General features: G+C 48.4%; 1 protein-coding gene across 1 annotated transcript in view; it reads left to right on the forward strand.

Annotated features, from left to right (window-relative positions):
* SPIDR (scaffold protein involved in DNA repair) overlaps nt 1–27,037 on the forward strand; it is a 344,944-nt gene that overhangs the window by 304,757 nt on the left and 13,150 nt on the right. Inside the window, exons 12-16 of the mRNA XM_056111030.1 lie at nt 3,512–3,581; nt 6,634–6,777; nt 6,890–6,949; nt 12,700–12,886; nt 13,657–13,809. Of these exons, the coding sequence (XP_055967005.1) occupies nt 3,512–3,581; nt 6,634–6,777; nt 6,890–6,949; nt 12,700–12,886; nt 13,657–13,809 (614 nt within the window). The remainder of the gene's footprint in view (nt 1–3,511; nt 3,582–6,633; nt 6,778–6,889; nt 6,950–12,699; nt 12,887–13,656; nt 13,810–27,037) is intronic.

Raw genomic sequence — 27,037 nt, forward strand, 5'->3', positions numbered from 1 at the left:
GATCAGCACCAGGAGGATTATTCCACAACTTAGAGGCCAGCCGGGTATTCTAGGGGAAAGGGCAGTTCAGATAGAGAAGGGAGCACCAAATAAAGGGTGTTAGGAGGATCCTCCCAGGAGGGGAGATGCATGTCGAAAGTAGACTATGGACTGAACATGTTTGCCACTCAATGCCTCTTTTGCAGACCACAACACCCAAAAGGAGAGAGAGAACACGGGATTGCCCTGCCACAGAGACGGGGTGGGGGGGGGGGGGGGATGAGGGTGGGGGGGATATTATCCATGGTGGTGGAAAATGGGCACTGGTGGAGGGATGGGTATCTGATCATTGTATAATCGAAACCCAAGCACAAAAAATAGTAAATTTACAACTGTCCCTCATGGTGTTTCACTAATAAAAAAAATAAAAAATAAAATAAAAAATTTCGAAATTTCAAAATCACATGGCCCTATTGCTGGCACCTGACATCATATGTTATTCATAACCAGCAATAGAACACAAATTGTCTACTGTTGCCTTTTCAGCAGATCTTAGTGTTGGGGTGAAATCCCAAATAATAATGGTGGGCCTGGTGCTGAAATATTGAATGTAATCAAAGTAGAGAGAGAGTAATGTAGAAATCATCTGCCCCACAGGTAGGGGGAGGGTGTGGGATGGAGGTATACTGGGGTTTTCGGTGGTGGAGAATGGGCATTGGTGAAGGTACGGGTGTTTCATTGTATGACCGAGACTTAGGCCCAAAAGCTTTGTAACTGCTCTCACGGTGATTCAATAAATAAAACTATTAAAAATGAAAAAAAAAAAGAAAAGAAAAGAGGTTTCCTAGGATTGGGGGAGGGGGGAATGGCCTTTCTTTTCAGAAAATTCTAATTTTGAACACCCACGATGATAATATTCTGCTTGTTCTCACAACAGTATTCCTGTAGGAAGCTAATCCTGATTTGCTCAAGTAGCCCACCTTTGCACTGAGGTGACATTCAGGTGGAAGCCCAGGCTGTGTCTCCAGGCGTTTCCCCTAGCAGGCTCCCAGCTCCCAGCATGGGTGTGGCCACACAGCTATCTGGAGACCCACCCGTTTCCTGGAACTCACTTCCTGCCCAAAAGACACCTTCCACCAAAGATCTTTCTCGGTAGTGAAAATTGGCCTGCTCCTAAAATTCCTCTTTTCTTGTTGTGTGTTAGGCCACGGGAAAATACAGTGAAAAGAAAGAAGCATGACATTACTTAGGTAACCCACAGTAAACCAGACGCATTGACCTACTCATAATAATATCCTCGCATAACTTGAATACCGTTTAATCACTTAATCACTTAAATACCCGTTAGTCGTCGATTGATTTGCTCGAGCGGGCGCCAGTAACGTCTCCATTCGTCCCTGTCGCGTGCCAGTGTAGCCCAATGGCATCTGTTCGCTCTGGGAACATGAAGAGCCTCAAACCGATCATTCATGATCTTGATGAAGAAGTCTGACCATCTGGTAGGTGGGCGGCCACGCGGTCTTTTGGCATCCCGTGGAATCCAGTCGGTAACAGCTCTAGTCCAGCGGTCGTCTTTAAATCTCATTACGTGACCAGCCCATCTGATTTTCGACACCTTGGCAAATGAGACAGCGTCCCTGATCCTTGATCGTCGACGGATGTCAGAACTCCGGATTCTTTCTCTCATTTGAGTGAAACGTGATATTCCAAGCATAGCTCTATTCTTCTTTGGGAGACCTGAATAGCCTTCTCATCTTGTTTGCGTAGGGCCCAGGTCTCTGAGGCATATGTTAATGCAGGAAGAACAGTGGAATCAAAGAGATGTGCCCGGAGACGGAGGTTCTTCGTCCTCTTAGCTATTTCTTCGACGTTCTTGAAGGCGTTCCAAGCTGCTCTCTTCCTCCTGCGCAGCTCGGGTGCCAGGTCATTTGTCATGTTGACCTCTCGACCTAGGTACACATAGCTGTTGCATTCAGAGATGGTCGTTCCATTGAGAGCGAATGGGGCGTCAGGAACGAGGCTGTTTCTCATAAACATTGTCTTCGTAAGATTCAGCTGTAGTCCTACCTTTCCACACTCACGGTCAAAGTCGGCCAGCATTTGTGCCGCTTGGCTGATGTTTGGTGTTATTAAAACAATGTCATCAGCAAAGCGGAGGTGGTGTAGTTGCCGACCATCTATCTTCACTCCCATTCCTTCCCATTCCAGTTGTCGTATGATGTTCTCGAGGGTGGCACTGAAGAGTTTTGGTGAAATGGTATCACCCTGCCGCACCCCTCTCTTGACATCAACGATCACTTCTTTGTAGAATGGTGAGATCCTGGTAGTGAATCCGCAATACAGCTCACGGAGGATCCTGATGTATTGGGCTTGAATGCCCTGATTGGCTAGGGCTTCAATGACCGCTTCCGTCTCAACAGAATCAAAGGCCTTCTTTAAATCAATGAACGTTAAACAGAGCGGCATCTTAAACTCCCGAGAAACCTCAATGAGCTTGGTTATCGTGTGGATATGGTCGATGGTGCTGAATCCTTTGCGGAACCCTGCTTGCTCGCATGGTTGTCCTTCATCTAGTGTTCTGCCAATCCTATTCAGGATGACTCGAGTGAACAACTTGTAGATGACAGACAATAGGCAGATGGGGCGATAGTTGCCAATGTCATGGATGTCTTCCTTCTTGAACAGTAGTACGGTCCTGCTGGTTTTCCATTGGGACGGAACCTTGCATTCAGACAGGTAGCGAGTGAAGAGCCAAGCCAGTGTATTGATGAGTACTGACGGCAGGTTCTTCAGGTGTTCAGGTCTGACCTTGTCTGGGCCGGGTGCTGTTTGTTTCTTTACCGACGAAATGGCGTGTCGGATTTCGGAAGGGAGAACGTTGGGAACGACATATCCATCCTGTGGAATTTGGTATGTCGGCAAGTGGACATGGCTATCGAAGAGATTTGAGTAGAAGTCATGGATAATCTTCTCCATTGCTGTTCTGGAGGATGTGATGGATCCATCAGGACATCGGAGGGCAGTCATCTTGGTCTTGTAGTTGGCGAAGGACAGGCGGGCGTTACCCAACAGCACTGAGTGCAAGAGAGGAGGGGGACGGTGACAGAGTGGCAGAGTCCATGTGGCATCTTATCTAAAGCTTAGGGGGCTGGGGTAATAGTATGGCAGGTAGGATGTTACCCTTGCATGCAGCCAGTGTAGGTTTGATCCACAGCACCATGTGTGATCTCGTGAGACCTTCCAGTAGTGATTCTTGAGCGAAGACCCAGGAATAAGCCCTGAGCACCAACTACTAATAGTATCAGACAGTGACAAATTCTTGGTCTTGGATTATAAAAATCAGACTACAAAGTGGGGTGGGAGGTATGATATGACATGCGGGGTGGAGAGTCTTGGCCTAGTGGTGTGTGGCTTTGCCAGTACCGTGTGTTTCAGCCGTGTGCAGCCGTGCACCCTAAAAGATAATTAAGGTAATCTGGAGAGCAGTCTTGCTGCAGCCGTCCTTGACAGCTCTCTCTCTCTCTGTCCCCAGGACTGCAGGGCTCTTCAGCCTGATTGACACCTTGTGGCCTCCAGTGGTGCCCAGCCCGAGCTGCGGAAAGGTGAGCCCCGAGGCCGTCCCCAGCGCCCTGGGTAGCACCTCAGTTGCAGTCGGCTTTGTGCCCGGAGCTGGCCTGCAGAGTCCTGCTCTGAGAAACCCAGGCCCCGGTTTGGTGACGCACCCCGCTCTGTTGCAGTGTTCTTCCTCAGACTGGCTGAACATTCTTAACCATGGTCTTTGGGTGCTGTCATAACAATTATGGGGTTGGTTGTTTTCACCACCTCTTCCAGTTCCTTAAAGCCACACTCGGTTACCAGTTAGAGCAGAAACTCCTAAAGCTCAGAAAGTTAATAAATCCATGCGTGTTCATGCTCCCTCGAGGCAGGCCGGAGAGTCCGTTTCTCCCACCTCAGCACGAGTAGCCATGTAGGCCCATTGCACGTAGCTACGTTCTGGCAGCTACATGCAAGAAAACGAACTCAGGCCTCTTTCTAATGCTAGACATGAAGTCAGATCAAAATAGATTGAAAACCTCAATATCGGACCTGAATCCAGAAGGTTCATGGAGTCTGAAAAGGTAGGCAGAACCCTCCATGACACTGAGGCTAAAGGCATCTTCGAAGTTGAAACACCACTGCCCAGGCAAGTGGCAGCAAAGTAAACAAGTGGGACCACATTAAGCTGAACTGCTGCACCTCCAAAGAAAGAGCGACCAGGATACAAAGACAGCCCCCAGACTGGGAAAAATTATTTGTCCATTATCCATCTGATTTGCTCGAGCGGCAGCACAGCGGGTAGGGCGTTCGCCTTACAAGTGGCCAACATGGCCGACCCGAGTTCGATTCCTCCGCCCCTCTCGGAGAGCCCGGCAAGCTACCGAGAGTATTCGATATGCCAGACACAGTAACAACAAAGTCTCCAATGGAGACGTTACTGGGCCCGCTCGAGCAAATCGACGATCAACGGGAGGGCCTTTACCTTTACCTTACCTTTATCCATCTGATAAGGGGTCGATATCAAAGATAGATAAGTCACTGGTAGAACTTTGCCAGAAAACAAAACAAAACAAAAAGTCTAAGTCTAACCCATTCAAAAAATGGGGAGAAGAAATGAACAAAAACTTCCTCAAAGAAGAAATTCAAGTGACCAAAAACACATGCATCAACACTGGAAGATGCAAACCAAAGCAACAAGATATCACCCCACCCCACAGAGACTGACACACCTCAGAAAGCGCAAGAGCAACCAGTGCTGGTTCGGATGGGGGAGAAAGGGAATCCCCGTCATTATTGGTCGGAATGTCAGCTTCCCAGCCTTTCTGGAAAACAGTATGGGCATTCCTCAGAAAGTAGCTCCCGTATGACCCAGCAATATCAGTTGTGGGAATATACCCTCGGGGCCCAAAATGCACAGCAGAAACGTCATCTGCACTCCTATGTTCATTGCCGCACTAGTCACAGTAGCCAGAATCTGGAAACAGCCCGAGTGCCCAAGAACAGACAGTCGGATAAAGAAACTGTGGCACATCTACACAATGGAATACTATGCAGCTGTTAGGAAAAATGAAGTCATGAAATTCCCTTATAAATGGATGGACATGGAGAGTATCATACCGAGTGAAATGAGTCAGAAGGAGCGGGGCAGATAAAGACTGACTGCACTCATTGATGGGGGATAGAAAACTTACTCTGAGACATTACCCAAGGACAGTAGGAAAAAGGGCCTGGAGGGTTGGCTCAGGGCTGCCTCAGGTGGCTCGGAGAGCAGTTAGGAGAGAGAAGGGGCCACTCTGGCAGTTGGAAGTGGCCACTCTGGGCAAGAACTGAGTGCTGAGAGGAGAGAAAGGGATCTGCCCGAGGACCTTTTAGTGCCTGTACTGCAGACCATAATGCCCAAAGGGAGGGAGGGAGGGAGGGAAGGAGGGGGAAGGGAGAGGGAGAGGAGGGGGGGGAGGGGGAGGGAGGAAGGAAGGAAAAGTGCCTTTAAAAGTGGGGTGTTTGGTGGAAGCGGGGAACGGGGGCATTGGTGGTGGGATAGGTACACCCATGAAGGGTGTTGGAACATTGTATCACCGAAACCCTGTGGGCAACAACTTTGTAACTTTGTATCTCACAGTGCTTTTAGGACATTTGCTTTGTAAGCCGCAGAGCCAAGTTCCATCCCAGCTTTCCAGATGGCCCCCCAGCACAGCATAGAGCCGGGGTGACCTGGAGTTACCCTGAGCACCTCAGTGTGCATCGTCTTTATCCTCTGCCCCGTGTGCAGGGGGCAACCCCCCCCCCCACGTTTCCCCTCTGCTCACAGAGGGGCCATGTGACCCCAGGATGAGAAACACTGTTCTATACTATGCCAGCTCCCGTCTTTATGGTCAGAAATACCCATTTCTAGATGACTTAGGAGGAAGGCATTTTGTTTGTTTGTTTCGGGGGCTTTTGGCCCACGCCCAGCATTGGTCAAGGGGTTCTCCCTAGCATTTGCGCAGGATGACTCTTGGCAGCGCTCAGGCGTCCCAACATGGTTCTGGGGACTGACTGCGGTGGGCCACACGTGATGGTACCTTAGCCCTGAGCTTTCTCTCCAGACTTCGTTTGTAAATGGGCTTCCGTTGTACTCTAAAGCTGCATTGCTAAAAGGAAATTGTGAAATGGTAACAAATTCAAAAGCCCAAAACTACTGCTGTTTGAACTGAATCTGTATTTATTTATAAACGATTTTTTTTTTTTTTGCTTTTTGGATCACACCAGGCAATGCACAGGGGTTATTCCTGGCTCTGCACTCAGGAGTTACTCCTGGCAGTGCTCAGGGGACCATTTGGGATGCTGGGAATCGAACCCGGGTTGGCTGCGTGCAAGGCAAACGCCCTACCTGCTGTGCAATCTCTCCAGCCCCAAAGTAGTGTTTCTTATATAGACTTATATAATAATAAAAAAAATCCATGTGTGTCTAGATCTATGTATATTTTTCAGTGCTGGCTATCAAATCCGAGCCTCTCCCACATAGGGCCTGCCCTCCACCACCACCTTATTCCCCACCCCATAGGTAGAAAAGTGTAGATTTCAATAGTATATTGGAGCAATCCATTAATGAGCTGTGCTTACTTTCATTTTGAACAGGCAGAAAGTCATCTGTCTACTCCCAGCTTTTGTTACATCCTGTCTGCTCACCCAAATCTTGGACAAATTGCTGTCATTGAAGAGGACCCCCTGTCTAAACTTTTCCAACCCCCAGTTACCCGCTGCTTAAGAGAAATCCTGCAGGTAATGGTTTGGTTTCTAGTAAGACCTTAAGAAAAATAGCAAAAGTAAGCTAAGTGATGTTTTTCTGCTTTCCCTGTGTATGAAGCTTCTGTATTTTCAATTGTCCTTCTAGACTGGTGGTTTTGGCACCCGCTGCAGTTTCCATGCCAGTGTGATCTATCGAAGAGTTCAGGTAATGCTCCTGCCCTCTCGCTCTCGCCCCTTCTCTTTTTTCCTCATGCCCCTCCCCCCTCTCCCTGCCTCTCTCTTTCCCACTCCCTGTTGGGCTCACTTTCGCTCCCCCCTTTCATGCCTCTTTCCACCACCACCTTTTTCTTTCTTCTCTCATGATAATGTGTATAGTGTTATAAAGTTTGTTAGAGGATGATCTCCTCGTTGTTGTACTATGCAGTTGGCCTAAAGCCTTTTGCTTGTCCCTTGTGGTGCTGTGTGAGCCCTGAGCGTTTTGCTGTGCCGCTGGAGACCACACTCACAGACCCGCGTTCGCATGTGCTTTGCCACGAAGCTGTCCCCAGACCCTAGTAAAGCTTTCTGAAGTTTCGGGTTGGGGGCCACCCCCAGTGATGCTACTCTTTGCTAGGTGCTGGGGGGCCGCTTCTGGCAGTGTTTGCAGGACTGTGTGGTGCCAGGGAATGAACCCAGGCCTCCTGCATGCAAAACAAGCATTCCTGCCTTTTGAACGCCTCCCCTCCAGAGAAACAGTGCTTGATCTGTTTCCACACATGCCCGTGCAGATGCGGCTCAGTGCATTGAGAGCGCTAGGCAGACTTCTCTCCGAAGGACTCTCAGCCCAGTAATAGTTCCTGTCTGATGTGTAGGAAGGTAAAGAAAAGAGAAGGTGGCACCGTCTCTAGGTGGGAAAGGAGCAGTCGCAGTGGTGGCTTATACTTCTCAACCTGAGTCTGCAGCTGTTGAGGAAGCCCCAGGGTCCTGGAGATTTCTAGTGAGGAGAAAGCCGCGGGGAGATTGTTGTTTGCTTCTTTGCCACCGGGCAAGTCATCCCGTAGCAGGGATGGGCGAGGAGTAGCTTTGGGTGGGCAGCAGGTAGGACCGAACCAAGTTTGATCCCCTGCAGCACATGCAATCTCATGAGTCTTGCCAGGAGTGATTCTTGAGAACAGAGCCAGGACTAAACACAGAACACTGCTGGTTGCAGTTCCGAAAGCAAAAACCCAAGAACAGCAAAAAATGAATTAAAAGAATTACTAATGAAATGAGCTTTGAGCCACAGCACAGCGAGTAGGGCGTTCACCTTGCTCGCAGCTGACCCAGCCAACAAGGTTCGGTTCCTCCGCCCCTCTCGGAGAACCCTGGCAAGCTACCAAGAGTATCTTGCCCACACAGCAAAGTCTGGCAAGCTCCCTGTATTTAATATGCCAAACACAGCAACAAGTCTCACAATGGAGATGTTATTGGGCCCGCTCGAGCAAATCGATGAACAACGGGAGGACAGTGACAGTGACTAGTAAAATGTGGGTGTAGAGCACAATAGCCCTGGCAGCAGAGGTCTTAAGGTATCCCAGAGACCTCCCAATACCAGTCCAAGAGTGCCATCTTTTTTTTTTTTTTGCTTTTTGGATCACACCCAGCAATGCACAGGGGTTACTCCTGGTTCATGCCTCAGGAATTACTCCTGGCCGTGCTCAGGGAACCATATGGAATGCTGGGAATTGAACCCGGGTCGGCCATGTGCAAGGCAAACGCCCTACCTTACCTGCAGTGCTATTGCTCCAGCCCCCAGGAGTGCCATCTTAACATCACTACCAAGGTACTTTAGCAGTAAAAGCTTACCAGTGGTCAGTGTGATATATAAGATATGGAAAGCAAAAGAACACATTGCTGACAACAGAAAACAGCAAAGACCCAGGGGACCACTGACAGCAGACCTTTGTGATCTTGCCAGAAGTCTTGGACAACAATTATATCAGTGCTTAATGATCATAAAATAACGCTTGAGCAAAGAGTCAGTACACTTGAAAGCAGATTGCAGGAAAAATGGGAGAAATGACCAGATAGAATTATTGGAACTGAAGAGTGAAGTAGCAAGCCTTAGAAGCAGAATGGATGAAGTTGAAAAGTGAAATTGGTACACTCAAAAGTTACAGTATCCAAATCCAGCAAGGAGGAAGAGGAAATTGAAAAGACAACAAGAAAAAAATGAATGGAATGTGAGGGAAATTGCTAGCAATGACAAGCAGAACAACTTCAGAATTACAGGGATTACAGATGGAAAAAGAGAAAAAGGAGGAGAAAAGTTAGTTTCAGAAATATGGGGGTGAAATGTGAGGGAAATTAAAACGTTCTCAAACAGCAGTTGAGGATGCGTTTGGAATCTTTTGCGGACATGAAAAGCCACATGTCAGAAGGAAGCATCCTGTGGGAAGCAGTTGAATGTCACATAGAGAAGTGGCAAGAAATCCCTTCAGATCAATAATTTCACTGAATGTCAAAAGACTAAACTCGCCCATACAACAACACAGAGTAGAAGGATGGGTCAGGAAATAAAACCCAATCTTCTGTTATTACAGGAGACACACTTAGACGCTTAGGCTAAGTAGAGGCGCAGGTCTGTCTGAAGACAATATAGAGGCTCGTGGCAGACAAAACAAAAGCAGGGTCAACCATCCTTGCATCTGACCAAATGCAAGCAAACTAAAGAATATGAAATAACGGGAGGACATTCCGTACTGGTTAAGGCATCAGTAGACCAAGAGGATTTAGCTCTCATCAACATATATGCACCAAGGGAAGGGACAGGGAAATTCACAAAGCCTAAGGGACCTGGACCTGAGGAAACGGGTAAGTGGCAGCACAAGAGTGGTGGTACCACAAGGCGGAGTTTTCCTGCTCCAGTGGGTTCTGGAGAGTTGTGTGAAAGATTCGCAGACAAAACTCGGCAGAGTCCGAGTTGCAGTTTATTATACAGATGCAGGCGATAGGTCCGGACCCCTCCCCAGATGGCCAGGCCTCTCCTCCCCCCGTGACTGACGTCACCTGCCCTGTGAACGGCTTCCCTGCCTGGCCCCTGGCAGACTCACAGAGGCGCGGTGACCTGGCACTGATTGAGTAGTCTAATACTGACTATGCATCTGTTGTTTCTAGGATCTTTTTCTGTAGAGTCTTTAGGATTTTCTAGATATAATCTCACATGTCATCTGGAAGAAGTGAGAGTTTGACTTCTTTTTTCCCAGTATTGATGCCCTTAATATCTGGTGTGCTTGATTGCTATGGTAAGGACTTCCAGTACCATACCAAATTGTGGTGAGCACCTGATCTTAGAGGAAAGTCTTTCCGTTTTTGGACCAATGAGTGTGATATTTGCTTTGGACTTGTGGAAAATGACTTTGACTATGTTGAGGAAAGTCCTTTCAAGTCCCATTTAATTGAGACATTTTTAAAATTAAGAATGTGTATTGGGGGGCTGGAGAGATAGCATAGCGGGTAGGGCGTTTGCCTTTCATGCAGCCGACCCGGGTTCAATTCCCAGCGTCCATATGGTCCCCTGAGCACTGCCAGGCGTAATTCCTGAGTGCAGAGCCAGGAGTAACCCCTGTGCATCGCCAGGTGTGACCCAAAAAGCAAAAAAAAACAAAAGAATGCGAATTGGATCTTGTCAAATGTTTTCTCTGAATCTTTTGATATGATCATAAAAATTGTTTTCCTTGTTTAGATATGGTATGTCACATTAATTGACTTGCATATGTAGAAACACCCTTGCAGTCCCTGGATGAATCCTGCTTTGTCATAGTATGTGTATTGTTCAGTTTGGTTGGCTGAGAGTTTGTTGAAGATCGTTACAGCCATATTCATCATGAATTTAGTTTAGAGCTTTCTTGCTTTGTGATGTCTCTGTTGGCTTTTGGTGTCAGTGTTTTGTCTCATAAAAACTTTAGGAGGATTGTCCTTTCTTCACATTCTGAGAGAGCCTGAAAAAGATTGGGAGGAGGTCTTCTTCAAAAGTTCGAAAGAACTCAGTAGTAAACCCATCTGCATCTGGGCTAGGGCTTTTGTTTTGGGAGACATTTAATTAGTTCTACTGTTTCATGGCATAAAGATTTTCAAAGTAATACCTGATGGTTCATAGATTTTCTGTGGTATCCGTTCTGATGTTTTGCCTTGAGTTTCTGATTCAGTTTACTATGGTTTTCTCTTTCTTTATAAATCTTGCTAATGGTTTGTCAATCTTGTTTACTTTTTCAAGAGCCAGCTCTTGCTTTGGTTAATCCTTTAAACTTTTTTCAGTTTCTGTTTCATTAATTTCTGCTCTAAGCGCCACTGTTTCCTTCCTTTTGCTTGCTGTATGTTTCTTTTCTTTCTCTTTTTCTAGGGGCCTTAGCTCTGCTGCTTGGTTAGTTAATGTGCTCCTTTCCCTGCTTCCTCATAAACACTTGGATCGCTATGAACTTTCCTCTTAAAGCTACTTTGGCTGTGTCCCTCATGTTTTAGTAGCTTGCATCTTATGTTCTAGCAGCTTGCATCCTCATTTTTGTTTGTCTCCACTGATCTTAAAAAAAAAAACTGATGTGGGCTGGAGCAATAGCATAGCAGGTAGGGCATTTGCCTTGCATGCAGCCAACCCGGCTGACCCGGGTTCGATTCCTCCACCCCTCTCGGAGAGCCCGGCAAGCTACCAAGAGTATCTCGCCTGCACGGCAAAGCCTGGCAAGCTACCCGTGACATATTCGATATGCCAAACACCGTAACAAGTCTCACAATGTTACTGGGCCCACTCAAGCAAATCGATGAATGACGGGAGGACAGTGACAGTGATTTACAAGATTGTTCATAATATAGTTGTTTCAGACATTTGATATTCCAACAACAATCTCACCACCAGTGTGACCTTCCTTCCACCAGTGTCCCCAATTTCCCACCCAAACCCCAAGTCTGCCCCCTTTGCAGATACACATTTGCTTCCTACTGCCTGTTACAACAACGTGACAAATGAAATTATCAGAAAAATAAATCAATGAAAGTCAGTTTGTGATCATTGTTGTATCTCACAATGGTGTTACTGAAGTCATTGTCAGAGGATTTACTGAGCTGGCTTAAAATTATTATGATCATTTTAGCTCACTGAGCCTGATGATCCTCAGATTTTCATCAAATTTGCTGGGCTCCTTCTGGGCTATTAGTACTGCATGCGCCAGGAACTGGAGAGCTGGGACTGTTTGGTGGATTGATGAGATTCACTTGTGGAGTAGCACCAGTTCTGTGGCACGGTGTCCGCTGTGGGTGGGGGCTTCTGGACCTTCCAGCAGGGAGGAAAGTCCCAGCCCCATTCCAAGCCCAGAGCTCTCAGCCCAGAGACCAGCAATCTGGGACCGTTAGCGCTTGGTATCTCTTTGAGACTGGTTGTGGAGCTGGGCCAATGATATGCTGGAGGATGTAGGGTATGGGTAGGGGCTGGGCTTTCAGGCAAGGAGGGGAATCTGCCCGCCCCCATTTTGAGTAGGCCCTGGAGTCCTCAGCCCAGACACCAGTCCAGCTCCAGGGCTCTGCCGGATCACCTTCTCAGGCACTGCTCTTCCTGTCCTCTGACCGTACCATCCTTTCTGTTTGTATGCCTAGACTTTAAATCACCATATTATTTTAAATCTTATTTTTCTAATGTTATTTAAATTCGGAACTTTCATTTACTTTTTGTATTTGGAGGTCACACTCAGCATTGCTCGAGGGCTACCTTGAAGCAGGTTCAAGGTCAGGGGTCCTGGGGGCACAGCTGGGTCACGGGGCACTCATGACCAAATGAGAAGGTTATTGTGTTTAAAAGTGTATCTTGAAACATCTGAAATTATTCATGTTAGTAGTAGTTACCTCAGATTACTTCTTAAAATGTATAATCTGGGTTATGAATAATGACCAATTTATTATCTTGACTGTGTCTTTGAATTGTAGCTAAACAGATTATTTCTTCTGCAGCAAAAGGAGATTTGGCTGATGGTGACTGATGTCACCTTGCAAATGCAGGATGGGGATGACACTCGCCTCCCTAAAACTCTGCTGGTCTGTGTCACTTCCTCGTGCGTGCTCAGTCCGGAAGTCCAAGAAGCACTTGCTGAAACTACCTCCAAGATCTTCCTCTTCAGGGATGCCCTGCAAGACCAGGGTATGCTTCCTTTTTCCTTCATTTTCTACGCAGGGATAGAGATGGGGGCCTCACTCATAGAAAGCAGGTGTTCTTCCACCGAGCTACACCCCTACCGAGGTATGCTTCTGTCTGTCAGCTTTGATCCATTGACCACTGGCCGGTGGCACCAAATGACCAGCGGCTCCTCTAGTGCTCTGGGCCTGCTAGCCCTTCAGAACCCTCGTACACCCTTGGTCTGTGGGGTCCATGGCTCCCACAGGCGTCCCTGAACTCATGGTCCAGACCTCAGACCCCACTGGCCCCTGTCATGGCCCCAGGTTGGAACCAGGTGCCCTAAAAGATGCCATCAGTCTCTCAAGAACTTTATGTTGATGACACACTCTATGCTGCAAAAAGTACCTCAAGCCTTTTCCTAGAATATCCCTTTTTAAAAGAAAACAACACAGAAACCTTGAACATTGTAAATCTGCGTATCTAGATCCGGCGGCCCCCTTTTCCAGGAGTTGGACTAGAGTCCTCTGTGTGTATTCTTTCTGATGTTAATATTACTGTGGTTTAATGTGCATGTCATGAAGTCGACCACTCTGAATTTGTCTGAGTCGCATCGTGCATGTTCTGCCCCAGCCGACTGAGGGCCGAGGGGTCCTGGTGCAGGTGCAAGTATCTCTGGCTCTGAGGTGGGCCCACACCCATGCCCTTCACGCACCGGATGCGTGAGAGTCGGGTGAAGATCAGGAGAGCTCATCGTTCCTTCAAGACTCGGTAACCTGCCGTTTCTCTGCCGGCAGGTCGGATCGTCTGTGTTGAACGAACAGTTCTCCTGCTTCACAAGTCCCTTCCAGGCCAGGCCTCTGGAGCTGGCTCCTGTGAGCTGCCTAGTCCCGTGAGGCTGGACGAGCTGAATTCTGTCACTCAGGTCAACTCCGTCTGCAGTGTTCAAGGTGAGTCATCATTGTCGGAGATGGTACTTTGTGTGTTTTAAATGGTGTGCAAACGTTTTTATTCGTTTCCTTGTTTATTCACCAGGACATATTTAACATCAGATGCATGATGATTTTTTTGAACAGCAAAAACTAGGATCGCATTTCTTTCTTTTATGTGCAGAGATTCAAACGTGCAGGGCATGTGGTTTATCATTGAGCTACATGTTCACCCCTAGCCCATTCGTAATTGGGGGCAGGAGAGGGGGCAAGGCCATGTGCAGCAGTTTTTATTGTAACTGTTGTGGCACTGTAGCACTGTCCTCCTGTTGTTCATCGATTTGCTCGAGCGGGCCCAGTAACGTCTCCATCATGAGACTTGTTGTTACTGTGTTTGGCACATCAAATACGTCACGGGGAGCTTGCCAGGCTCTGCCGTGCGGGCGAGATACTCTCGGTAGCTTGCCGGGCTCTCCGAGAGGGGCGGAGGAATCGAACTCGGGTCGCCACGTTGGCTGTGTGCAAGGCAAATGCCCTACCCGCTGTTGTGGAAAGAAAATAATCATTTGTTGACAAAGTGATATTGCTAATTGGGAAAAAGAGAAACTTTTGTTGACATTTATGATAATGGCCATTAAATTAAAGAGGGGGTGGGCATTACTTGTAAGTCAGACTAGAGAAAAGTTGAGTCCTAAACTTCAGAGGAGGAGGCCAGCATGATATGCAGTGGCCAGATGTTTGCCTCGCTCACCGCCAGCCTGGCTTCACCCCTGCATCCCTTAGGGTCTCCCAGGCAGCACTAGGAGCGGTTTCTGAGCAGAGCCAAGCATAAGTCCTGAGCATCCAACAGGTGTAGCCCAAAACCAAAATAAAAATAAATAAATACACTTCAGAGGGAAAAGTGGGTTTTTTGTTTGTTTGTTTGCTTTTTGGTTTTATTGTTTTTCATTGTCGTACTGGGGTTTAGAATAGAGTATTTTACTTTTAGCGCACCCATCACTGGAGTGGCACAGCTGTCACCAGAGCCACTTCCTGCCACCAGTGTCCACAGTCTCCACGGCACACCCACCCACGCCCCACGTCAGTTCAGTGCTGTAGAAAAAAATCTTCAGTTCCAATGACTTTCTGTTTTTTGTTCCCTTACTAGATTTCTTTTTCTTGTCCCACATAGGGTGAGATCTTTTCTTTTCTTCCCCTTTTTTCTTTTTTGGACCACGCCCAGCTGTGCTCAGGGCTTAATGCCGGCTTTGCATCACTCCTTCTGGGCTCAGTAGACCCTATGTGGTGCGACAGATCGAACCCAGACGGCCACATGCAAGGCGAGTGCCCGACCCACTGTTCTATTGCTCCAGCCCTTGAGAGATCTACTTTCTTTTTACTGTGGAGGTATTGACACCTACACACGTATAGATAGAGACATACTCCTGAAATTCCACAAAATTATAAATCAGTAAATTTATCATTGTCTTCAAAAACCATATTTTTTCAGGTATACAAATTATTTTTAATAATTCTGTGCTCTTTCAACTTTTACATGAAATAGACAAATCCTACAAGAGTAAAATTTATCAAGAATGAATAGAATTTTGGGCTGGAGCGATAGCACAGCGGTAGGGCATTTGCCTTACAATCGGCCAACATGGCCGACCTGAGTTCGATTCCTCCACCCCTCTTGGAGAGCCTGGCAAACTACCGAGAGTATTTCATCCGCACGGCAGAGCCTGGCAAGCTACCCGTGACGTATTCGATGTGCCAAACACAGTAACAACAAGTCTCATGATGGAGACGTTACTGGGCCTGCTCGAGCAAATCGATGAACAATGGGAGGACCGTGACCGTGACCATGACCATGAAAAGAATTTAGAAAATTTTAAGGGGAGGGACTGGAGAGATAGCACAGTGGGGAGGGTGTTTGCCTTGCACATGGCCAACCCGGGTTCGATTCCCAGCATCCCATATAGTCCCCTGGGCACCGCCAGGAGTAACTCCTGAGTGCAGAGCCAGGAGTAACCCCTGTGCATCGCCGGGTGTGACCCAAAAAGAAAAAAAAAGGAAAATTTTAAGGGGAAAGGGAATAGATTTATAAAAATATAAATGTTTTATCCTAGGAAAGAGAATATTGACTTTATGTTAGAAAATGTTATAGTATCTGCATTAAAAGATTGTAGTAAAAATCTCTGGATGTTAAAAAAGAAACAAAAGCAATGATAAGATATAGAACATTTTCATTTGTTACTGAAAAATATAGTCTCTTGACAAGGTAGGAGTGAACAAACTTTCTTAATCTTGGAGAGGGCAACCCTAAGTACCATGAGTGAGTGCCATACCTTTTTTTTTAATTTTTATTAGTGAAACAGCATGAGGTACAGTTGTAGACTTACAGATTTTTGTGCTTGGGTTTCAGTTATACAATGATCAAGTACCCATCCCTCCACCAGTGCCCATAATACTGTTGTTACAGCATCCAGTGTGACCTTCCCTCCATTTTGCCCCCATTTTCCCAGTGGTCCCCACCCGAGCCTGCCCCCAGGCAGAAAATAATTTCTTTCATATTGCTTGTTATAAGTAAATGAATCACTGTCACTGTCACTGTCCTCCCATTGTTCATCGATTTGCTCGAGCGGGGAGGGCATTTGCCTTGCATGCAGCCAACCCAGGTTCAAATCCCAGCATCCCATATGGTCCCCTGAGCACCACCAGGAGTAATTCCTGAGTGCAGAACCAGGAGTAACCCCTGAGCATCGCCAGGTGTGACCCAAAAAGCAAAAAAAAAAAAAAAAAAAAAAAGTAAATGGCTAATGAAAAATTATCAAGAAATACTTCAGTAAAAGAAAATTGTGAAAATTGTTATATCTCACCTTAGTGTCACGAAGTCCTTGTGTGTGTGAGGGTTTCCAAAGCCGTTGTTGCTAGTTGAGCCTTCCGTGTTGTCTTGTTTGCGTCTGTACTGTTTTCCCACCTGTCTGCTGCTCTCCTACTGGGTGGTCACTACTGTCAAATTTGGGAGAGTCCAGGGTCTGTAAAACCGGGCAGCTGAGTTCACATGCACGGTGGTGGCTGTAGGGCGTGGGTGTGGGTAGGGTAGTGGTGAGGGCTAGAGTTGGGGGCAGGGCGCAGAGGCTGTGCACCCAACTCAAGACGACCCTGGAAGTTTCAGCCCAAAAAGTGACATACCTGGAATTTTCGTCGATTTGTGTCTCTGCAGAGATGAGTCGTGAGGCAGCCAAGTTGGGCCATTGGCATGACAGCAGCTGTGGGTGTGGGTGTGGGTGCGGCGGCGGAACTCTGGCAGGTGGGGGCCTAGCCTGGCCCTCCCAGGTGCACCCCGGTGCCTTTAGACAGGGTGCCAGGGTGCCCATGACTTACAGCGGGCTTGTTTTAAACTTCTCCCAAGATTTGGTCGTGAATTTGTGAAGCTGGGCCAATGGGTGAGTTGGAAGGTGGCTCCTGAGGCTTCCAGAGTACGGGGCTGGGGGAGGGCCGCCCACCGCCATCCAAGAAGACCCCAGGGTTCTCAGCTGGTATTTCCACGGCGTTGGTGTTTCTGTAGAGATGGATCGTGAAGCAGGAGCAGGGCAGCTGCCGGCTCAGGCTAGCACCAGTCTGGGCGCCCCGGAGTGTTCAGCCCTGAGACAGGGTGCCCTGAATTAGAGCAGCCCGGTCTCCATCTCCTCTGAGATGTCGCCATCCATCTGTGAAACACACCGACGCATGATAGTACATGGTAGAGACTGGGGGATGTGTCCAAGTTTGGCTCTTTAAGAGAAGCTCCTTTAATACTTCCTGCAAAACTGGTTCCAAGACTATGAATTCCCTGTGTTTTTGCCTGTCCCTGAAGCTCTTTATTTTTCGCTCAAATCTGAATGATAATATAGTTGGATAGAGCGTTCTGGGGAGGTGCTCGTTTTGTCGAGTTTTTGTGCTGTATCCCTCCATCTCTTCCGGCTCAGAGGACTTTATTTGGTACATCTGCTGTGCATCTTCCGGGCTTCCTTTTATATGTAAATTCTCCTTTCGAGCTTGCTGCTTTAGTATTCAGTCTCTATCTTTGGCTTTTAATAATGTGCTCTGGGGTTTTTCTGCTAGAGTTTATTTTTTCTGGGACCCTTCGGTCCTCTTGGTTCTCGGATTTCTCAACTCTGGACATTCTTATGTGATTTAATGAACTGGGTCTTCATTGGATTCTCTTTTCTGGTTCTTGGGAACGCGAATGATTCTAACCTACTCCTCCTGAACTCATCACATAGTTCTCTGATGAGTGTTCATCTCTTTTCAGACTTTTTCCCATCATTTTCTGGAGGGTTCCCTCCACCTCATCTTGGAACTCCTTGGTCTTTTTCTGAGCTGCTGCTGTTCTGCTGCTCAAAGCTTTAGTTGAGTCTTGTTCTATCACCTCCTAAGGTTTTCATCTGTCGTTCCTGATCAGAGTTTCCTCGTTTCGGATCTCCTGGTTTTCTGTGCCTTGTGGATCTTGGCATCCTCTGAGAGTTTGCAGAGCTGGTTGGTGCTGGAGTGTCAGCGTTCCACTCTCAGGGCTTGGTGCTTTTACATCCTCCCACTGTGTCTGCTGTCACCTGCTGTGCTCGGTAAACGGGGTCTTGGGGTCCTCCCTGGGAGACTCATTTTCTCCCAGTGAGAAGAAGGTGAGAAAGCTGAGGAGTGGGTGTGGAGGTGGGCGCCGTGAGATGGTGAGGTCGGGTGTGGAGACTGCCACGACCTCGCGGGAAAGGACAGGAATCGGCCTCCAGTTGCAGAGAAGGCCCTGGGGATGTCTCCTGGCAGAGACCCAGGCCGTGCTCACTCTCCTGCCGCTCACATTCTGAGCCAGAGCCGAACAGGCTGAGGCTATGCCTGGCGTGTGGTAGCCGGGGCTGATGCTGAAGCGACAACTGAGCACAGAAGGACCTTGCTTTTGTACGAGGAATTGAACCCACAGATCCAAGCATGTAGCCCACATCCTCAGAACCCCTGCCACCCCCAATGTTCATTTTTTAAATTTTTTTAAATTTTTATTAGTGAGACACCATGAGGTACAGTTGTGGACTTACAAATTTTTGTGCTTGGGCTTCAGTTATACAATGCGAGAGTACCCATCCCTCCACCAGTGCCCATCCTCCACCACCACGGGTTCCAGCATCCCTCCCACCCCCCCATCCCCCCATCCCACCCTGCCTCTGTGTTTTTAATTTAAAAGTCATTCTCTGGAAGCTTGTGAGGTTGATCATTGTTCATTACGTTGAGAGCATTTGGATTTTCTCTTCTGTACCTCTTCAGGGTTAGTACTAGAATATAACAGGTTTTGATTTGAAATAGAGACATAAGAACAGTATAGGGTATTGCTATAAAGGTTATAAAATTGACCTCAAAGGCGTCTTGGGGATGAAATAAAATAATGCGTACGGCTCTAATTAAAGATGAAATTTGCATCTTGCGGCATCATGGATATGCCAGTATCGTGTTGGTAGAACAGACTAGTGAGACAGACAAGGGGAGCTGCAGTGCTGAGCAGTTACAAGCCCTGATCTTGGGCTGCAGCACAGATCTCAAGCTCTGGGGGGCAGGTGGTGGGGCCAGGGGAAGGGTCGGGGTCACGGGCTCTGGGGGTATGTGGGGGGAAAGGAGGTCACAGGCACAGGGGCGGGCTGCAGGACTTTGTACTCTGATGCCATATATTATGGCCCTCTGCGACCATTTTACCCAGACTACAATTAATTTTTTCCAAGATTTTACAGAGGTTGTTGGTTTGCATGATTGACTTTCCACTAGTCCGTTCAGGGCCGATTTGGTTATCGCAAGTGTCCCAGCCCTTGTTGGTCTGGGTGTTGTCCCTCCCTCCCTCTAAACAAGGGTTACCCATCCTTTTTTTAATAAGGGTCACACCCGGTGATGTGCCAAGCTCTGTGGGGGGGGGGGGGGCATTCCCGCATGGCTGAGCCCCGTGCTCTGGGCCTGAGTCAGTGGTTAGGGTTTCTATCAGCTCTGTGAAGCCACCTGGGCTGGCCGGCCTGCAGGGCAGACAGGAGGAAGGTGCTTGTCCCTGTGCGGCTGACCTGAATCACATTTACTTGTGTGAGAGAACTGTGGTTTTCAGAGTTGAGTTTGGGGCATCCATTTCCCAGCACCAGGGGAAGGTCCCTGAGGCTGCCCAGGGTCACTCCTACACACAGCCGGGAACAGCCCCTCACACCTGCGGGTCTGGCCCCAAACCAAGACAAGCAGTCATCGGGTCACCCGGCCATCCCCAGTGCCAGGCATCAGACGGCCTTGCGCAGGCGTGCGGGCCGCACCCCTCGAGCCATCTCCCAGCCCTTGGCTTGACTTTCACTTCTGCCATGCTTCCGTGACTTACTTGTTTTTGATCACTAAAAGAAATCGGGGCTTAGGGGCCAGTGAGAGAGGTCAGGGGCTAAATGCTTACTTCTCACGCAGCAGTCCTGGTCTGACCCCAGCACCAGCAGGTGTGGCCCAGCCCTGCCACCTGCCTGAAGAGGAAGGGAGGGAGGCCTCGACCAACTGACCGACCGACTGACCGTTCTCTGGGAAAGGGAGCCAGGCCTTGACCCGCCCCCTAGCAAGCACAGGGAGAAGCAGCGGTGAGCTGTCCCAGGAAGGGAAAGTAAGCTCGCAGAACACTGCTGGCCAGAAAGGAGACCAGGAGAAATCCCGATGCTCTGGGGGTGGGACGGGGGCAAGGCGGGCGGCATGGATGGAGGAGCAGCGCGTCCTCGGGAGCACGGGGCCCATCCACGACTGTCTGCTCCGGGAGCACCGCGGCCTCTGTGAGTCTGATGCCTGTCCAGGGCCAGCCCAGAGTTCCTGCAGATGTCGAAAGAGTCTCTCAGGACTGCTTGGGACAAGTCATCGCTGGAGTTTCTGGGTCAGGGCTGGGCAGAGGAGGGCGGGCTCGCGTTGGGGAGGGAGTGTCTGCTCCACAGAGCGCGTGGAATCTCGCCTCGCTGGGGCTGGTGGGGTCAGAGCTGGACGAGCCCTCAGGGACTGGGCACATCCCCTCCCTGGCCCAGCTCTTTGAGCTCCGACTCCTCTGATCCTCCTCCATTTCTCCCGGGCCTTATCAGAGCGTCTGGCAGCACCTGATGAGTCTGTTTACATATTGACCTGACCCACCACAGCCAAGCTGGACAGCTCAGAGAAGCGGCCCCAGGCAGAGCTACAAGACTTCAGTGGAGCACATGAAAAAATAATGATCTAGTTCAGAAACTGGGTCTAAGCAAAGTAAAGGAGGAGCGTTGGAGACTAAATGAAAATAAAAATAAGGGAATTCAAAGAAGAAATCCGAGTGGCTAAAAGGCACATGAGAAAATGCTCCACATCTGGGAGATGCAGATCAAAACAACAATGAGATACCATCTCACGCCACAGAGACTGGCCCACATCCAAAAGAACAAAAGTAACTGGTGTTGGCGTGGATGTGGCGAGAAAGGGACACTCCTTCACTGTTGGTGGGAATGTCCACTGGTTCAGCCCTTTTGGAAAACAGTATGGACAATTCTCAAAACATTAGAAATTGAGCTCCCATTTGACCCAGTGATACCACTCCTGGGAATATATACCAGAGAGGCAAAAAAGTATAGTTGAAGTGACATCTGCACTTGTTTGTTCATTGCAGCACTGTTTACGATAGCTAGAATCTGAAAAACAACTTGAGTGCCCGAGAGCAGATGATTGGTTAAAGAAACTTTGGTACATCTACACAGTGGAGTATTATGTAGCTGTTAGAAAAGATGAAGTCATGAAATTTACATACAAGTGGTACTACATGGAAAGTATCATACTAAGAGAAATGAGTCAGAAAGAGAGGGATAGACATAGAAAGATTACATTCATCTGGGGAACATAAAGTAACAAAATAGGAGACTAACACCCAAGAATAGCTGAGATAAGTATCAGGAGGTTTACTCCATGGCTTGGAGGCCAGTCACACATCACTTAAATCACTTAATCACTTAACTTCCCGTTAGTCATCGATTTGCTCGAGCGGGCGCCAGTAACGTCTCCATTCGTCCCTGTCGCGTGCCAGTGTAGCCCAATGGAGTCTGTTTGCTCTAGGAACATGAAGAGCCTCAAACCAATCGTTCATGATCTTGATGAAGAAGTCTGACCATCTGGTAGGTGGGCAGCCACGCGGTCTCTTGACATCCCGTGGGATCCAGTCAGTAACAGCTCTAGTCCAACGGTCGTCTTTAAATCTCATTACGTGACCAGCCCATCTGATTTTCGACACCTTGGCAAATGAGACAGCGTCCCTGATCCTTGATCGTTGACAGATGTCAGAACTCCGGATTCGTTCCCTCATTTGAGTGAAACGTGATATTCCAAGCATAGCTCTTTCTATTCTTCTTTGGGAGACCTGAATAGCGTTCTCATCTTGTTTGCGTAGGGCCCAGGTCTCTGAGGCATATGTTAATGCAGGAAGAACAGTGGAATCAAAAAGATGTGCCCGGAGCCGGAGGTTCTTCGTCCTCTTAGCTATTTCTTCGATGTTCTTGAAGGCGTTCCAAGCCGCTCTCTTCCTCCTGCGCAGCTCGGGTGCCAGGTCATTTGTCATATTGACCTCTCGACCTAGGTACACATAGCTGTTGCATTTGGAGATAGTCGTTCCATTGAGAGCGAATGGGGCGTCAGGAACAAGGCTGTTTCTCATAAACATTGTCTTCGTAAGATTCAGCTGTAGTCCTACCTTTCCACACTCACGGTCAAAGTCGGCCAGCATTTGTGCCGCTTGGCTGATGTTTGGTGTTATTAAAACAATGTCATCAGCAAAGCGGAGGTGGTGTAGTTGCCGACCATCTATCTTCACTCCCATTCCTTCCCATTCCAGTCGTCGCATGATGTTCTCGAGGGTGGCACTTCTCCATTGCCGTTCTGGAGGATGTGATGGATCCATCAGGACGTCAGAGGGCAGTCATCTTGGTCTTTTAGTTGGCGAAGGACAGGTGGGCGTTACAAATACTTTTCCCGGCTTCTGCCGCATCTACCCGTACTTCTGCTCTTCTCTCTTTGAGGTCTTCCTTGATCGCATCTCTGCACTGCTTTGCGAGCTCGGACGTTAGCTTGCGGTTGCCTGAGGCATGCGCCAAACCACGCTGGCGAATTAGCTCAAGAGTTTTTGAAGATAGGCGATTTTTTGTGGCAATCTCTCTCTTGGCGTTCCTCGCACAGTCATGAAGGTGCTGAACCAGATCGTATTCCTCGTCAATGTTGTCAACAATGGCATCTTCCCATGTTGCCGCAATAGTACCAAAGAGTTCCCAGTTGGTGGTCATTCTGGGAATTCTCTTTTTGAACTTTGCAGCCCTTTCTCCCCGCTCTGTGAAGTAGAATTTTGCACGAAGGAGACGGTGGTCCGATCCCGTTCGAAATTTTGGGACAACAGCGACATCAGTCAGGCAAAACCGTCGATTGAATATGATGTGGTCTATTTCGTTGTGGAATCGTCCACCGGGAGACTCCCATGTCCATCGTTTAGATTCTGCCTTCTGGAACTGTGAGAGGCTGACAAAATCTCAAGGCCGACCTAGGCTGCCACAACGAAGGAAGACAAAAATGATCGTCTGTACTTTCAATGCACGCACGCTAGCATCAGATGCATCCATCGAGGACCTGATGGTACAAGCGCGAATGATCAAGTACGACATCATTGGTCTGACAAGAAGGCACGAATCTCACCATGCCGTTTTCGACACTGGAGAAGAATTGTTTCTCGGAACATGCGATAAAAGAGGTGTTGGAGGCATCGGTGTCCTTGTCAACACAAACTTGGCCAAGAGCATTGATTCATTCGAATGCCTAACAACCCGAATCAGACGTTTACATTTGAATAGATGTGGCTCACTGCCTGCAGTTTCTATCTTTGTTGTCTACGCACCAACATCTCATTATGATGAAAGAGAAATCGAGAAGTTCTACGTGGAGCTAGAGAAGTTCTATAAAGAAGACCACACCTTCTACAAGATCATTGTGGGTGATTTTAATGCCAAGATAGGACCGAGAAGATCAGCTGAAGAACTTCACATCGGGACCCATGGCCTAGAATGGAAGGAACAGGGTGAGAGACTGTCTGAGTTCATCATGTCGGCCAGTCACACATGTTGGGGTAAAAGGCAGCTCAGATAGAGAAGGGAGCACCAAGTAAAGGGTGTTGGGAGGATCCTCCCAGGATGGGAGAAGCATGCTGAAAGTAGACTATAGACCAAACATGATTGCCACTCAATGCCTCTCTTGCACACCACAGCACCCAAAAGGAGAGAGAGAACAAAAGGGAATGCCCTGCCAGAGAGGCAGGGTGGGATGGGGGATATGGGGTGGGAGGGATACTGGGATCATTGGTGGTGGAGAATGGGCACTGGTGGAGGGATGGGTACTCGATCATTGTATAACTGAAACCCAAGACTTACAAAAATCTGTAAGTCTACAACTGTACCTCATGCTGTTTCACTGATAAAACATTTTTTAAAGGGAATAATAATAATAGTCCATGATAATAACTTGCACACAGTGATGTGATTGACAACTGTTATATCATATGTAATAATGGAATGTAGGAATTGAGAATATTTTTATAAAGTCCTTCCATTCCCCTTGAAGCAGACTATTATTTGAAATTAGACTTTTTTGGTTGTAAGTGTATACGTCAGGCCCCAGGTCACCATTGTAAGAAGCGTATGCTTTTTTTTTTCTTTTTTTTGCTTTTTGGGTCACACCCGGCAATGCACAGGGGTTACTCCTGGCTCTGCGCTCAGGAATTATCCCTGACGGTGCTCAGGGGACCATATGGGATGCTGGGAATCGAACCCAGGTCGGTCGCGTGCAAGGCAAACACCCTACCCGCTGTGCTATTGCTCCAGCCCCAAGAAGCGTATGCTTAAAGCAGAGAGAATATTGAGCAAGAGAGATGCAAGGTTGAGGTACTTGTCTTACATTTAGCCTGCCCTGGCCCACTGCGTGGCACCCACATACCATCCCCAGCGCATCTCAAGGAATGACCCCTGAGCACAGAATCAAAAGTAAGTCCCAAACACTACTGGATGCCACATAATCACTGGATGGGATCCCCTAAAATAAGGAGCGTATAAGAAAATTTGAAAATTGAGCAAAAGAGAAAACCAAGAACCCCAAAAGCTGTTTCTTTGAAATGATCAATTGAAAAATAATAACCCTGGCACCGAAGGAATAATAAGTGGGCCGGACCCTTGCTTTGCTCTGTCTGAGTCAGGGTTGGTTCCCAGTACCCAGGATGGTCCCCAGAACTCTGCTGGGAGTGAGTGCAGAGCCAGGAGTAATTACCGGGTGTGACACAGAAATAAAAAATAAAAAAATAAGAACGATGAACTTAAAGCCAGACACACCAAGAATAAGAGAGAGAGAGAGAGAGAGGGAGAGAGAGAGAGAGAAGTTATTTGTACCAGAAATGCAAGAGGGACCATCCTCCTGCTTCCATAGATATTAAAGAGATGCTGGGGTGGGGGGGCACGAAGACTCGGGGGCCAGAGAGGCCTGGATCCCCGGGGGCGTGGGGTCTGCCAGTGCTGTTAGGAGCAACCCCAGCACTGGCCGGGAGGAGCCCCTGAGTTCCACTAGGAAGTAAAGAAAATGAAATAAAGCTTGTTGCCCCCCGATCCGGTGATGAGGGAGTGTTACCATTCACATGCTCACAGGAGGAGAAGCCGTGTGAGTAGGCCCCGGCCTGTTGGGGAAAGGAAGCCGGAAGCCCAGGCCTGCCCTGCGCAGAGCACCCACCTCACGGGAGAAGGGTGGGGAAGCCTCGGGCCTTGCCCCACCTCCCACCTCACTGGCTCTGCTGTTAGCGTTCTGGGTGCTGGGGAATGGATAAAATCTTAATCTATTTTGCCACGTAATCATTTACAACTTTATGACAATTTTTTTTGCCAGAGGGTTGGGCACAAACATTTTGTTAAGTATTTAGAAAAATAAAAAAACAACATTATTTTGAAGCTTTTTTTTTTTTTTTTTGCTCTTTGGATCACACCTGGCAATGCACAGGGGTGACTCCTGGCTCCGCACTAGGAATTATTCTTGGCAGTGCTTGGGGGGCCGTATGGGATGCTGGGGATTGAACCCCGGTCAGTTGGCAAGTGCAGAGGAATGCCCTACTCGTTGTGCTGTGGCTCCAGCCCAGTGCGAAGCTCTTTTTGTGTGTGTCAGGGTTACTCTAAAAATCATTTCTTACTAAACTGCCTCCAGTAAGTCAGCACACGCACTTCTTATGACCCCAGGATCAAGGAAGACTAGTCCAAATCATTGCACTTCATTTCTTCATGACAATTTAGTGAACACTTTTTCAGTCTGAAAAATAATGTCAAGGTAAAATATAAGTTCTTGATATCTGATATCAATGACTATTAGTTATAATATTCCATTAGAGTTGGAATATTACTCTTGCTAGAGCTGAGGGCACAGCAGGTAGGCAGTTGCCTTGCACGCAGCTGACCCAGATTCAGTTCCCGGCACCCCATGTGGTCCCCCAAATTTTCCAGGAGTGATCCCTGAACACAAACCAGATGTGGTTTCCCCCCCAAAAAAATAAAAACAGGCTTGGTACAGTAATACAGCAAGTAAGGTGCTTGCCTTGCACGAGGCGAACCTGGGTTCGATCCCAGACTTCCCAGGAGTGCAGGTAAAGGTAAAGGTAAAGGCCCTCCTGTTGATCGTCGATTTGCTCGAGCGGGCCCAGTAACGTCTCCATTGGAGACTTTTGTTGTTACTGTGTCTGGCATATCGAATCCTCTCGGTAGCTTGCCGGGCTCTCCGAGAGGGGCGGAGGAATCGAACTCGGGTCGGCCATGTTGGCCGCTTGTAAGGCGAACGCCCTACCGCTGTGCTATCGCTCCAGCCTAATAAGCCCCCAGCCATCGCTGGGCGTGGCAAGAAAGAGAAAAAGACATTACAGGTGAGAATGCCCACCCCAGTGTTTTCGGGTACAGCCCCCAGGACCCTGGTCCGTCGTCGGTTTCCCCGCGGTGCGTTCCCCAGGCTGCCCGTCAGGCGGACCTCACCTCCTGAGAACATGGCCACGGTGCGCCTCGTCTGGTCCAGCCAGTGCCTTTGAGGGTGGCCGTGCAGCTGCTTCCTGAAGCTGCGGAAGACTGGTTTGGGGGCTCCCAGCCAAGCAGGCCCCTTCCCCCTAGGCAATGTGGGGTGCTAATGTCATCTGTGTCCCTGTGGGATTAAGCAGTTTCCTCCCAGTTAGGGAACAAGGCCCCAGTTGAGA

This window comes from Sorex fumeus, unplaced genomic scaffold (assembly GCF_029834395.1).
Source record: "Sorex fumeus unplaced genomic scaffold, SorFum_2.1 ptg000002l, whole genome shotgun sequence".
Taxonomy (NCBI): Eukaryota; Metazoa; Chordata; class Mammalia; order Eulipotyphla; family Soricidae; genus Sorex; species Sorex fumeus.